Source organism: Clarias gariepinus, chromosome 13 (assembly GCF_024256425.1).
Source record: "Clarias gariepinus isolate MV-2021 ecotype Netherlands chromosome 13, CGAR_prim_01v2, whole genome shotgun sequence".
Taxonomy (NCBI): domain Eukaryota; kingdom Metazoa; phylum Chordata; class Actinopteri; order Siluriformes; family Clariidae; genus Clarias; species Clarias gariepinus.
This window is the reverse complement of record NC_071112.1, coordinates 3444098-3460413: the sequence shown is the minus strand read 5'-3', so window position 1 is coordinate 3460413 and position 16316 is coordinate 3444098. Positions and strand designations below refer to the sequence as shown.

At 38.1% G+C, this 16316-nt stretch overlaps 1 protein-coding gene across 2 annotated transcripts in view; it reads right to left on the bottom strand.

Annotated features, from left to right (window-relative positions):
• msrab (methionine sulfoxide reductase Ab) overlaps positions 1 to 14921 on the bottom strand; it is a 51151-nt gene extending 36230 nt beyond the window's left edge. For both annotated transcript variants that reach the window (XM_053509758.1, XM_053509759.1), the window contains exon 1: positions 14765 to 14921. In XM_053509758.1, the coding sequence (XP_053365733.1) occupies positions 14765 to 14918 (154 nt within the window). In that variant the 5' untranslated portion in view covers positions 14919 to 14921. The remainder of the gene's footprint in view (positions 1 to 14764) is intronic.
• Positions 14922 to 16316: the final 1395 nt, after the last annotated feature.

Here is a 16316-nt window from a genome sequence, read left to right as displayed (position 1 = left end):
AAAAACACACACACACACACACACAAGCTACAGTTCCTATTTTAGAGCAACTTCATTCATTGCAACACCACCCATGCCACCTCCGCGCACACACACACTAAAGATGTAGAAGCGTATAGAAGCCAGACTTATTTCGCACCAGCGGAAACGTACCGCAGATGGTTATACAAAACATTATAAGGTGGTGAGATCGACGTGCCAAGTGTGCCACGCAGGAACTACGAGAAAAATGGCACAGATGTGGCACGGATTAAGGCAAAGGACACTGAAGTGATTTACAGCCTGAAGCTACAGTCTGCTTATGGCTTACACATTCCACAATACTATGAACACACGGAAATCCCCCCACCCACACACACACTCACACACACACCAGCATCCAATAAGCCTTTTCTCGAGCACTATGGATCTAAATAGAGTGAGATAATCACAGAAACGCACTCAACATCAGGCTACATCACACACACTAGAGCAGCATGGCATGCACAATATCATTGTTTGTCACAAAACAATTAATGTTCACTTTCTGTGATGAAACACAGTTAAAGATCTGTCTGAATTCATTTGACAATTTTTTTTAAATGAATTTTCTTGAAACAGATCTCTCGTCATGACTTGATCAATACGTCTAATGTAAAAACCTCTTAGCCTGCATAACACAGTGACTAGACTCTGTTAATACTGTAATTAAAAACGTATATTTCTGTTAATAATTACTATTTTCTAATAATTAAAGAAGCAGTCTAATTTTAATGAATTTTAAATACGTTTATACCTTTTAAAGAAATTTGGCTTGGAATGCGAACTAATTATATATAAATAATATTATTATTATTATTATTATTATTAATAATAAAAATAAAATATTATATACAGTATAATCCAGGTTATTTTGGATCCTAATTGGTTGTGCTGCTGCACAAATTAAATTAAATTTTATTCGTTGTTAGTGCCATGGTCACAAAGCAGCTTTACACAGTCAAAAGAAAAAAAATCATAGAAATGTGTATTAATTGTGAAAAATGTGTATAAATCAAAATAATTAGATACTGTAAATAAAGCATTATGATGCGTTTAATTCATTATCTTGCAAATCTATTCCCCCGATGTCAATCTGACTGAGCATCCACAGTATGTGCAGGGCAAACAAGTCTGATTGGTTTTAATGTTACGGTTGGCCGGTGTGTGTTTATTCAGCACTTGAGAATGAAACTCTGGTGTCAGTGCTTTAAAAAAACGTAAAGTTTTCAACCCTGGGAAACTACCTACTACTAATAACAGGCAGTCGCAGAGGAAATACTTTCATCCGGGTTTGAGCTAAGTTTTATGAAGCAAAGTACTACACAAACACCACTAGCATAATAATAATAATATCATTATAATTGTTTTTGTTATTTAAAAAGAAAAATAGTTTTTTCTAAGTGAAACCTTTTCTTTTTCATTACTGCGTCACATGGAGTGCAATTGAAATAAAAGACTTGAGTCACTGTTAATTTTTAAATTAAATAACTACATTGATAAAGCTTATATTATTGTGATCTACTTTAATATGGAGTTACATACATCATTTATCAGGATATTTCTCTCATAAAATGTAGCTTTAAAAGTGCTTTTATATTCTGACTTAAGGTGTTTGATTCAAGTACAACATCAGACAAACCCTGCGACACGGCTGTAATGTTCAGTTATATCCAGCCGACTTCAGAGGAGGGAAAAATATAATAATGTCTGAGAATTTCAAGTCCATTCAATTCAATTTTATTTGTATAGCGCTGGGATAGGCTCCAGATCCCCGCGACCCTGAATACGAGATAAAGCGGTATAGAAGACGATTGAGTGAGTGAGATTTTGTTAGATTTACTAATAAATACAGCAAAAAAATATATATATTTTTTTAATCGCTCCTACCATACAAAATGCTGAGCTGCCTGCCAGTGGGTGAACCGTTTAAAATGCACCACCTGTAGGTTTATAGAGGAACTGCAACATATTACCATCACAAATTGAGATTGTGCATTTAAAAAATATATATTTTGGAGTCAGTGTGGTGATACATGAATTGCTACACAAAAGTAAAATCGCAAAATGTAACTAAATACATTTTTTTCTCTACTGGCGAGGAAACGACTGTTTACGGTTCATCACAGATCTGTTTATGATGCAAGCAGTAACAGGTATTTGTTTCATGGACATTCCAGAACAGGAAAAACCTCAAAAAATATTTAAAAAGCATGACACAGCATTCATAAGAACATGCCTTCTCAATAAGAGAAAAGACTTTCCAGGGCTGTTATTGGAAAATAATCAACAAGTACGGTGTAACCGTCAATGTAAAAGCTAAATAAAAAAAATGGAAAAGCTAAATTAAAAAAAGGTAATTTGCAATATTAAATACATTTAATTTGTCAAAGACAGACAGGTTTTTGCGGCAATTCCCATTTTATTAGCGGCCAAAAAATGTTACTGTATTAGTGCTAAAAAATGTCTCACTTACAGTAGGTGTAGTGTCCGTAACTTTTTAAAGCTGAAATCTTTCAATGATACTAATTGTCATTCAGATGAAACTTGGCTAATTTAGATTTCACTAAAAAGACAAATCTGTACAAGTGTATTATTCTAAAATGCTAAATTGTTAAGATATTGCAATATGAATTTGGTATGGTTACGGACACTACAGATTTTTTTGTACGGAATGCTTTAATTTTAAGCAACAATTTTAGTATCAAAACTCATAAGGAAATATAAATAATATGTATTTTAAATGATTATTGTTTAGAGTGAGACAGTAGTACGCTGAAAAATTGCCATTTTTAATTTTTTTTTAAATAAAAATCACCACCAATACTGTGTTTTGGCCATACACATCCTGACATACTGTACTGACGACCCGTAATCTAATTCTCATCCTCATCAGAATGGTTATGCACTGGGTTTACTGTATGTTAATGTAAATAAATAAAAACAGTATTTAATCTAGGTTAATTTCAGAATTTCTGCAGAATCATCCTCTTTACAACTTTTTGCTTTCCCATAATGCCCTTGTGTTACACTTTATTTTTCTTGCAAACATTCTTGCTTTCTCTTTCTCTCCATCATACAAACACTTCTCACTAAACCTCCTCCTCCCTTTACTTTCCCATAATGCCCCGCTCTCTCTCACTCTCTCTCTCTCTACACACACGTTGTCTGGGTTTTGTTTTCCTCTCATGGAGTTTTGGCGGCGGTCCAGGCGATGCCATTCGGTTTCCTTTCACCATGAGCTTAGAGTCGGTGCCAACGCCTTTACCCAGACTGCAACACCTCACCACCAAACCCTGCCAATGCCCAGAAAGAAAAAAAGAAGGAGAGAATGAAAACAGAAAAAGGGTGGGAGAGCCTGACAAAAGAATTCTGCATGAGGGGACGGCGCAATTTGACAACGGGAGTTCTCTTTCTTCCGGATAAACTTCAGAAAACCACAAACGAAAACCCACAATTTGTATATATTTTTAAATGAATTTCGGAGCGGAACGCTACGCTGGAACAAATCAGGATTTGAGCTGTTTTGCAAGACAATATGTACTAATCTACAGGACTCGAAAGGACTCCACCTACCCAGGAAACACATAAAAACACAAAGGAGGTTACGTTCTGTTGGACTACCGCTACCATCTTTCCGCTTGGCGTTGTTGTTGAACTCGTGCCACGTCGTCAATCTACAATCAGCGAGAAATGCCAACACACTGCGGACTACCAGAGTTATAAGGTGGGCATATGGCTGCGCTCTGATTGGCTGGATCGCTACCGCAGGTGGAAATTTGGCTACGTCCGTGTTGTCCAGATCCTGCACAGCGCCGTGTGTCCGTCAGAATCTTCCGGAACATTCTGGCACTGCTGGGTTTGGGAAGAGTTGGATTAAAATAGCCAGGGAAAGTGATACTGATGAGGAACCTGCAGAATCTGGGTAAACACAGCCACCAAATCTCAAGAGAGACATGGGTAGGAGAAGAATACAACATCTAACCTGTCAATCCTGGCTGATCCTATTGGACTACGCATTTGCTTCTCTGAAATATTATCGATGTACACAACACACTGCTGACTGTAACTATAAACTGAGCATATGGCTGCGCTCTTATTGGTTGGCATCCATGAAATTTGCAACCCACAGCCAACAACAAACACGTACAAGCCAACGCCAATTAAATTCACCAATATTACAGATTCGCCATTCAGTACAGAAATAGCAAGCTGAGCAAGCTGTTCCAATGACTTTTATCAAATGAATACCTTCTTCCTGTTTTGCCACCATAGAATGGGTCGGTATAAAAATGTTGCATGTCTATATAGTGCACTTGATAAAATAAGGTCTTCTGTATAACAGGCCACCTTCAATCAGGTGCTAAGCTACAGCAGATAACTATACAGTAGGGTTTGTCTACATGGTTGCACCAGCAGCTCAGAGACAAATTACAAAACAGGGTTTTTTAACACCTCTATGACGATTGGCTCTTTTTTTATTATTCCACCATCAAGTCATATAGTGAAACAAAGATTTCAATTCCGCATCCAGCCTACACCTCTGTAAGTCTGTGCTAATCTTCTTCTAATTCATTTCTATTATTTAATTATTATTGAAATTATTTAAAATAAATGTTGTGCCACTACCGCAGGACGAGGCTACTCCGGACGGACAAGCGGTGACCTACCCGCTCCTCTACAAACAGCTCTGGATGCTGCAGCTACCCCCATTGACTCCACCATGAAGCATCCTAGCCTTCTCAGTCTACATGCCACATGTTCTGTTCACACCCGTATCCAGGCAACCCTTTCCGGTTGCCATGGAGAGAACCCCCTCCTTTCTCGAATCACCCCACCCTGCCAACACAAACATCCTCAGCTACTGCTGGCAAGATGGAGGCATGCAGGTCTGGAGGAACTGCAGCAGAATTCTGATGGGCGCGAGTCTTACACTCAATTACACTCATCCAGAATGCGGCCTCGTATCGTGGCGCTGTACTACAGTACGGCGACAGGGAGGCCGAATTAAATCCGTCAGAGGCAGAACATTTTTATATACAGTACAGGTGCAAGCTAAACAACTGTGATACAGCCTACTGTAGGTTAAATTATACAGGCTGCGATTTGCACAACGTCCTGAGACTTTATGCTAGAACGTGTCATGTGGTCTGAAAAAGCCTGAACTGAATTGATTAGGCTTGTAGCTGTTTCATTATGGCGTAGAGATATCTGAGAACTTGATCAAATCTTGACGTTCACAGAGTGAGGATATCACACTTGGCTAACAGCATTTTGGACATCTTTAGCCAAACTGGATGGTTTTGTAAAACGGTCTCTTTACACAGCATGATCTTTGCATCAGAAGGCAGGTCTAGGCAGAAAAAATAAAAACGTTTCCATAGCATTTTAGTAAAATGTATTTTGGATTTTCTTAGAATTAGGGTGTCGGTGCATAAAAGACCTACTGTTATTCTCGCCAAAATCTGATCTTTAGTCGGCTGTTTTTGACCAAAATAATAATTAAATCTTTGCCACAATTTCTTAATTTACGACGGCAAAGAAATTTATTATTTGATTACATTTTATTACAGCAACAATAAGACTTATATACAAACTACAATGAGAAATAGGAACACAATCAGTCTGATTCATAGAAAATATATAGTTTACAAAGAAAATATTTTCCTTTTTAATCACTTGTACAAAATGTACTCCAATCTACTAGTATAAATTATATTGTGTGTGCTAAATGTGGTAGCAATAACTCCACTCGCCACAACGCTCATTTGATTATGTAAACTCATACATGCTACATGAGTCAGCAAAAAGTTCGCTAGCCACAGTGCTAATTTTTCGCAATGCTACACTTCAGCTCAAAGTATTAGCAAAAAGTCTGCTACCCATGATGCTAATATGTGCAAGGAAAAGCTCCATTCACTCATCCGGAGTTTGTGTCTAAAGATCTCTACTTAATTGAAAAAAAACTCAACTAAACTGGATTATTTTACTGAGCAGGTTCTATGCACCAAAAGCAAATTGGATCAGCCATAACATTAAAACCACTGACCGGTGAAGTGAAAACCACCAGTGTTGGGTGTACCTCGTTAGAGTACTCGTTTGACTATGCAAGGACCCACGCGCGGAAGATGGAAACCTAATCACAGTGCCAAAACTCGGTGAATCATACTTACGGCCACTGCACGAAACCGCGTAGGTGAGATAGGAGTATCAGTAGTTAACAGATTATGGGCCAAACTTCACTGAGTGATGATCAGAGAATAATTATAAAGGTCTTGACTAAAACAACATGCATGAGGAATCACAAAGGAGTTTTTATTTTCTGCAATGGAAAAGTACTCGAACTAGTTACTTTAATTATAAAGTAATGCTGTTATGTAACCGATTACTTTTTAAAGACAGCAATTTTGTAATGTAATTGGTTACTTTTAAAAGTAACATCCCCTAACCTTGAAAAACACCAATCTTCTCAGTCCAATGGCACCCGTCAAGGGTTTGCCATTCAGTCAATTCTTAAATTTGATGTGTTACAAGCAGGAAAAATAGGCATGCATAAGGATCTGAACGACTTCAGGGCAGAACTGTGATGCCTAGAAGATGGGTCAGAGCATCTCCAAAACACAAGGTCTTGTGGGGTTTTCGATGTATGCAGCAATTAGTACCTACCAAAAGCGGTCCAATCAAAGACAACCAGTAAGCAGGCTACAAGCTAGGGTCATGGGCACAAACGGCTCACTAATGGAAATGGACACATAATAAGACACATAAGAAGGACTGTAGCACAAATTGCTTAAAAAAAAATTCAGCTCTAAAAGAAAGGTGTTAGAACACAAAGCTGCAAAGTGCCCATGCTGACCCCGTCCACTGCTGAAGCTCCTACAATGGGCACGTGAGCATCAGAACAGCATCCATGAGCAATGAAAGAAGATGGCCTGGTCTGATGAATCACACTTTCTTTTACATCATGTAGACAGCCATGTGTGTGTGCACACAGCTTACCTGGAAACCAGGATGCACTATGGAAAGAAGGCATGATGCTCTGGGCAATGTTCTGCTGGGAACCGTTGGTTCCTGTCATTCATATGGATGATACGTTGACACATACCACCTACCTAACCACTGATGCAAACCAAGTACATCACTTCATGTCAACAGTATTCTGCAGGATACGGTGCTTTGCCACACTGCAAATGTTGTTCATGAATAGTTTGAGGCACATGACAAAGAGTTCAAGGTGTTGACTCAGCCTCCAAATTCCCTAGATCTTGATCTAATTAGGAATCTGTCGTATGTGCTAGACAAACAAGTCCGTTCCTCAGAGGTCTAATCTTACATAATCTCACATTTATACAATCTCCTGGTAAGGGTGCCAGATACTGTATCACATCACACCTTTACAAGTCTTGTGGAGTCCAGGCCTCGATGGGACAGGGCTGTTGTGGTGGCACAAAGGGACTTACATAATACTAGGCAGGTGGTTTTTATGTTATGGCTGATCGGAGTGTGTTCCAGTATATCGTTGGACCGTCTTCTTAGTAAGTTATGAAAGCTTGGCGCGCTTTGTCAAAGCAGGCACTCTGAATTATAGCCAGGAGGGCAGCAATTTTCTAATTTTGTTACAGCGGTAGAAACCACCACTCACCCCTAATGTGACTCAGCAAGTTATTATAGATATAAATAACATCAGGTAGAATTTAATGACAATTTCAATAAAAGGGCTCTCTGGAAGTTAAGGAGGGGGGAAAAAAGCCATTATTTGGTTACAAAAATCCCCCAAAATATTATTGTACACATTTAAGTAAAGTGCCTATTAAACAAAAAAAGTCTGTTTCTAAAATAAATCTGTACTGAAAGGTTAAAGTGTTTTTACAGTTAAATGGGATTGTAAAAAGTTTGACAACCTGTGAGCTAGAATATATCATGGCTGCATTTTATGTTTTGGGAAAATCACCTCATTATATCTCTTATACAAGCGGTAATACAAACTATTAGTAACATGCCATGGATGTATTCGAGATGAAGGTACATGCATTAATAATTAATACCTGGAATGATGAGCAAAGTACAAAAAGGGACAGAGGCAGCTGATTAGGTCCTTCAGCATTTATACAGTTAGTCAGCACTTCTGCTTCTGTGCTACACCATTGTTTGCCAGAGCTGCAGCGACATGAACAGACTGAACAAGATCATAACAAAAAAACTGGTGCACTTTTAGAGCCCAGCCTTGAAACTCTGAAGACAGTACATAATGGAGAAAAGATTACAGGCCAAGCTTTTAGCCATCATGAGCAATTCCTTCTAACTGCTCCATGAGACAATCGATGCCCAATGGAGCATGCACCACATCAAACTGCTCCTGCAATACACAGCTTTTGCAGGTCTTTCCACAATGCATCCATTTGGTTAGGAGTAGACGTGATGTCTGCACTCGCACTATATCCCGTTATGTAATTTGCTGCAGTGGTGTCAGTGGAATATAAAGACATGACTATGATACATGCACATGTTTTCTGTATGTATAAATTTCACTTTTGCTGCTTATTGTATTTCGGGTTAAAAGGCTTTTGACGAGTTTTGCCTTCTCTGCCACTTCATTAGGTACACCTAATGTTCATCTGCTTGTTAACTATTGTCAAATATTTAATCAGTCCATCACCCGGCAGCAAACCGATGCATTGAGGCATGTAGACATGGCCAAGCATCGGAATGGGGAAGAAAAGTGCTGGTCTTGGTATTTATGAAACTGCTGATCTGCTGGGATTTTCACACACAACCATCTCTAGGGTTTACAGAGTCTTTCTGAAAAAGAGAAAATACCCAGTGAGGGGCAGTTCTCTGGGTGAAAGTGCCATGTTGATGAATGAACAGAGTGTCCAGACTGGGTCAAGCTGATAGAAATGTAGCAGTAACTCAAAGAACATCTCGTTACAACCGAGGTATGCTGAAGAGCATCTCTAAACTTACAAACCATCCAACCATGAAGCAGATAGGCCACACCAGCAGACGACCACACCAGGTGCCGCTGAGACTACAGATCACATAGATTCACCAAAATTGAACAACAGAAAGAAAGATTGTCAAAACTGGCCTGGTCTGATGAGTCTCATGAGTAAACATGACACAAGGCAGGATGGATCCATGCTTTCAACGGTCCAGGCCCACTTTGGGCCCCTTTGCACTAATTGAGCATGGCTTAAATGTCACAGCCTACCTAAGTATTGTTGCTGACCGTGTCCATCCCTTCATGAGCACAGGATAACAGAACAAAGTCACAAAGGTAAAATCAACCCAAACTGGTTTCTTGAACATGACGAGATCACTGTACTTACACGGCCTCCACAGTCACCAGATCTTAATCCATCAGAGCGGCTTTGGGATTTGGTTAAACAGCAGTTTCGCGTCATGGACGTGCGGCCGACGAATATGCACCACCTGAGTGATGCTACCAGGTCGATATGGACCGAAAACTCTAAGGAATGTTTCTAGCACCTATGCCATGAAGAATTACTAGCAAGGTGTACCTCATGAATTGGCCAGTGAGTCTAGACACAGTTGATAGCCGGGTGGACAAAGCAAAGCTCAATTGCGTGTTTTTGAAGCAGGAAATGATGCAACTAGCATAACTGATCAGCAGTTAAATTCACGGTGAAGCCGACATTAGTGTAGTTGCCTTTATCCTTTCCTGATGATCCTGCCTCTGCTGATGAAGCATCGTGCTTAGATCCCTGACAGCACCACAGAAGGTCTTGGGTGTTTGTTCTCCATCAGTATGAGCGCCGTCTTTAGTTTTCACCTGAAGTGTTGAAATGCCAGATGTGTTTTGTGCTAGTTGCGTAACAGTTTCCGCAATGTACTGCACTGTGTTTTGCTCAGTTTTGTCACCTTTTCTACATCCTGATTCCTGGAAATATTATCTAGCACCTGTTCGGGCTAATTAATATGCCTAGTAAAAATAGGACCTACCACGTCCTTGATTTACAGATAAACTACAGCAGGTGGCAGGAAGCGGAAAACTAGCATGTGTTAGAGTATCGAGGGGGATTTACATTACCAACAACCATACCAATTTAAGTTTCTTCTTCTTCAGGATTTACAATGGAATAGAATTTTTTTTCTGTCTATGGTTGTTGAATGAGAGCAAAGTAAAAAAAAAAGAAGAAGAAAGAAACAAACACACAGGTGACTGTGTATAACTGTGTCACAGCATGGTGAATATGTCCCAATGCTACTGAGGAATTGATTTGGCCTCTTATGACGCTGCATTGAGATTTTGTTTCATTTGCTAGTTTTTTTTTGCTAAGTTTTGAATATAATCTTAAAATCTTAAAAGAGTCAACAAATTATTCATCAGTCTCTTTATTGTACGACAACGTAGGTTACGACAAGCCCCTACGGCAGGCTAAACTAAACAAAATCTTGGGGTCAGGTCTGCACACACACACACACACACACACACACACCTCAGGTGTGCTGATATTATGCGGCACTTTGTTTAAAGACCTTGACCACTGCGAACAAATCTGCACTACTGTTCTGGAGCTTTAAACCCACTAAGCATATGGGTTCTCCAAAATCTGACTGTAATAGCTAGCCATAAAAAGAACAGCAGGTACTGCCTCCATCAGACCCCAGAGCTCCTGCCACACCCCCCCCATGGGAGGTGGAGGCCCGGAAACTTCCGCCATGCTGTGACAATGAGCTGCTTCGACAGATGGATCAGGAATTTACGACGTGGGTGGAGCTTTCATGCGCAAAAAGCACAGATGGTCCTCTAATAGTGCCATGGTACTAAAACTCCCAGAATGCATTGCTTAGCTCTAAACAACGTGGAAGGATGCAAACATTTTTATCTTTTTTTTTTATCCTTTTAACTAAAAATAGTAACAATGATCATGAACAACGAGCTTGGACGAGCTAGGGGACTTGGTCATTATCAAGTGTTGACTTTTTTTTTTTTTTAAATGGCGTTGATCCCTTGTCAAGGAACTACATGTGCTGCTTCTTCTGAAATGTTTGGAAATGTTTGTATATTTTTAAAAAAATAACTTGTTGCGTGATTATTTCCACAATTATTTTGATCAATGTTGAGATCACGATTCTTTATCATGATTATTCATTGATTTCAATGACAAAAATAAGTTTTTTGTCCAGATTGTTTCTTTCATTTTCATCTCTCAGCAATAATACGCTTATTGAGGTTCTAAGTGACTGAAGACACCGATAGACTTACCAATGTCCCAGATAGAGACTGACCAATCAAAGCAGCCGAGACATCAGACACGGTCTCCTACTCCTCTAAACTCTTAAAGCTAAATGAAACGTGCGCCAGTTTTTTTCCCCTACGATGTGCTTTTTCACTTATGACTTTTGATACCAGTGTAACTGTTGAAAGCCCTCGCAAAAATAAATATGCATTGCAAGGCTGTTTGAGTCGCGTGTGCAGTTTTCCTAAATCCTCACAGGTGTATCTCATTCGCACTCTCTCATTTCGGAATAATTCTAGCATCGAACTTTTGCTTTGCCTTCTATTGCCATTTTCGACATCATTTAATCGTGGTCATTTAACTGTGGGAGTCAAAATCGATTAATTGAGTAGCCCTAACTCATCATGGTTCTTTCAATTTAAACATGATTTGAAGACATAATTAAAATAAGTCTTTGTAATCTCTGGGGAAAAACAGCAGGTGTGCAGGTGCATTCTGGGTACCGTAGCTAACTTAAGCTTGATGACTTGCCTTCACAAAATGAAAATATTTTTCCCAGCGTAAGAAATAACTACAAAACTCACAGTGGCGACACTACAAGCCATTGCACCATCTTGGTGACACATGATTGCACACTTTCGCGTCAGAACGGAGAAGGCCGCAATCTCATCAGCTCACCCTCCTTCTAAAACTAACTTTTGATCATGGCGACAAACTATAAGTAAGCAAGGTAGTTACTTAACTGAAAAAACAACAACAACATATGATCAAGTGTTTAATAATAATACAAAAATATGTAAAGCAGACCGGCAAGTAAAAAGTAGAATGCGTACAGTTGGCCCACTGTTCCCACAAAGTTGCGGGCATGAAATTGACCCCAAATGTCTTGGTATGCTAAAGCATCAAGGGTAAATTTCACTGGAACTAAGGGACAACTCCTGAAAAACAACCCCACACCAGTTCCAACATGACTGCACACCAGTGCACAAAGCAAGGTTCATAAAGATATGGATGAGCGAGTTTGGATGAGTGAGTTGAAGCTGTTATAGCCTGTTATAAGGGTGGACCAACATCATATTAAACCCTTTGTATTAAGAATTGAATTATACTCAAGTTCACATGCATGTGAAGGCGGGTGAGCGAATACTTTTGGCAATACAGTATATATATATATATATATATATATATATATATATATATATATAATCCTAATATATATATATATATATATATATATATATATATATATATATATATAATCCTAATATATATATATATATATATATATATATATATATATATATATATATATTAGGATTGTAACTTGCAAATTGGCAAAATGTTTTATATTGTTCTGTATAGATGAAACACAAACAATTACAAGTTTTCTTTTTACTCTTTTCCTTTCTTTTTTGTAAGACCTGAAGTGTCCAGTCATCTCTTTAATCCCTAAGGCCTTTAATCTAATTGGCTTCTGTTCAGCTAATAAAATAATACTACGCTAATTTAGATGTTGGCAGAGACTCACCCATGAGCAAAAGTAAGGACAAAGAACAACTCCAAGTGAAATGCATGGATGTGGAATCCTCAAGTCTCAAACCAGAACAGAAATACTTTTTAACAATCCTTTTTTTTTTTTTTTATAATTTCTTAATGATAATCACAAACACCCAAACTGTTTATAATTGTGTATGAGATTGCTCATTATGGTTTGAAGAAAATCCGTTTAACTCAAGTGACAGAGGCCAGGTTTTCCCTGGACAGCCTCCGGGTCCACCGCAATCCTGAACAGGATAAAGTTCTTACTTGAGAGTGAACTGATAACCTTAAACAATAGTTAATCTTAATTTAAACAAATTTAACAGAATTGAATATTAAAATATATATATATATATATATATATATATATATATATATATATATATATATATACTGGTTATGCGTCACTAAGACTTATATTTAGACCTATAATCTAAAACTCTGTTGTTTTTTTTGCTAACTTTGACGTCACTCTTTGATAAAATCCGGCTGCATCTTTCAGTTAGATAAGACAAGACTTTCACAACCTCATAAATGCAGTGTATATTAAACTGAAAGGAAAAATGGTCAGATAACACACCATGATTCGGACTTGTGCACATTCGAGTGAAAAAAATTTACTGTAAATAAACTGTATTGTGAAAGCATGCTGCAAAAGTTGCTTAACCAGTTGGTATAGAAAAAAGGAGGAAGTGGTGTTGATTTAACAACAAATTCAACAAATTAGGAACTGACATTAAAACATTGCATTATTATATTAACTTACACTTGTAAAACATCTCACAACTGTATTACTCTGTACTCCCCCCCCACCCATTTTCTACACACACACACACACACACACACACACACACACACACACACAATTTATATATAAATTTTCTTCTTATTTAAAACAATTAAAATTCTGCAGCACAAATACAACGTGTGATGACAAGACAGCATCGGTCAATGAAGTTGAAAAAATAATAATAAAAACATACATAGAACATAGAACTTGGGTAAAATTCAAATTTTAATTCATAGGGTTTAATTTAATCTTGGTCCACCACTTGCAGCTATAACATGGACCTTGCTTTATGCACTGCTACGCAGTCATGTTGGAACTGGTGTGGGGTTGTTTTTCAGGAGTAACAGGCAGTGTTACGCAAAAGTGAACAAAGCAAGGTCCATAAAGACATGGATTAAAGGAAAACACCTATACAGTATACACACACACACACACACACACACACACACACACATATATATATATATATATATATATATATATATATATATATATAAGTCAAGTTCTTCCACATTAACTTCGCTCATCCATGTGTTTATGGATATAAATATACTGTATATTTTCACATATTAAGATTTATTTCAAGATTCAAAGAACTTTATTAATCCCAGAGGGAAATTGCTTGGTATTAAATTAAACTGGGTATTTGGGTTTTTGTATATGTCAGGTACAACCAAAGTTATCATTACTATTGAAGCGTGTAAATTTTACCACTACCAGAATATGGGAATTAGACTGCAATTACATTAAACTCTCAAAATGAGCATATTATTACTATTATTATTAATTGATCATAGAAACAACCGAAAACAACCATAAAGACACATCATCATGTGTATCTGTGTCTATCTGTGTTGCCTATGTGACCTATTTTTTGTTTTGTTTTTGCTCAGTCATGTTTGTATAGATGGTTAAAATGAATGGACATGTCACTCTGTACTGCACCCTCCTGAGCCCTGTATATGTTTATTTAAAAAAAAAAAACAGCAAAACAAATAATAACCAAAATGCTCTGAGGTTTAAAGTTTAAATTGAACCTTAAATATACACTACTTTATTAATCACAAAGGAAAATTGTATACAAAATATTATAAATACATAAGTATTTGTTTAGAAATGATTTAGGCATTGCTGATTAAATCATAATGCTAATTTTTAATGAGATGATGATGATGATATTAATTGAATATTTTTATTATTATTATTAATTTACCTGCCACGACTATTTTCTCCTCTCTGCCTTTAAAAGCTTGGTCCCTTGTGGGTAAAACCGACTTGCTTCCCATGCTTAAGTTCGCTAAAGAAATCCTTAAAACAAAAAAAGCAGAAACGTAATTGCTTGCACTTTTTCTAATATAAACAAACATGACTTCCGGGTTTCGTGCGTTGAAAAAAAAAACTGCGGCTGCGTCTCAAATTACGTCATGCCGCCCTCGCGCAAGCGTGCTACGTCATCTCTAAGAAACCTGCCCACGCGCCCTATGTAGTGCACTCTGTTCTGTCTGATCGTGCAGAAACCTACAGGTCTAAATGCACACAGTGCATTCTGGGAAGAGTGATAGAAGATGAATATTCATGTAGTGGAGAGAGAGAAAGAGAGAGAGACGACAGAGAGCTGCATATTAAACAGGCAGAGGTTAATGCTACTCTGACACAAAAAGAGCCTCCTGTGCAGTATGCATGGCTATGAAATTAAATTAAAATAAATAGCCACATTAAGAAGGCTGTTCAGAATGCAAATGAACTCCCAGACCGCCTCCCTCTGAAAAAAAAAAGAAAAAGAATGACAGACAATTTGCTTGCACAGGGAATTAATCAATCATAATTATTATTATTTATCTTCACGCATAAAGGTATTCGCAATCATTTCTTAATTTGCACGACGCAGTCGGAAAAAGTATATGATAACGACTAGTCCTCCAGTCCAAACGGAAAGAGTGCAGACTTTAGCGTAGCACTCACTCCAGCTCTTCGAAAACACTTAATATATATGCACAAGTGTGTGAATTAATGCTAATTACACTATTAGAATATTCATATACCATGAAGAGGCTAAACAAGCTTTTAGGGCCCTGTATAGGTGTTACGCTTCCATCACAGGCATCAGGGCCTATATGTTGTACTTTTGGTGTTATTAGGTTATAAATTATCACCAGATAGCTCAGGAACTGATTCAGTTTTTTTTTTTAAAGTTACACACACTGACATGAATTTCAATTTACACTTAAGGTTACCTCTGCCTGCGTCCATAAGGTTTACCCATGACATGTCTGTAACAAACTGAATTTCTGTTTTATGTATACCACCCAGTCACTGCATGCAGAAAAAGGGACGGTTGCATCAGGAAGGGCATCCAGTGTTGTAAAACCTGCGCCAAGTGTGTATGTACCTTTTGGTTTATATATATGTTATAGAACCAGATAGTACGCTCTGGCGACCCCTTGACGGGAGCAGCCAAAGAAGAAAATATATATGCTATGGTCCATACTGTATATAGATTATTATTATATAATAGGCACTGTCGCCCTTCACCTCCAGGTTCAAGGATGCCTTGGGTCTGTGTGCATGGATTTCGCATGTTCTCCTCGTGCTTGGTGAGTTTCCTCTGGGTGCTCCGGTTCAATCCCACAGCACAAAGACATGCAGAAAAGGACAGTTAGCTTTCCCAAATTGCATGTAGTGTGTAGCATTTCTGCCAGTATGTCCATGCACGCTTGTGTGCCCCGCGATGGATTGGTACGCATTCCAGAATGTAGCCTGCCTGA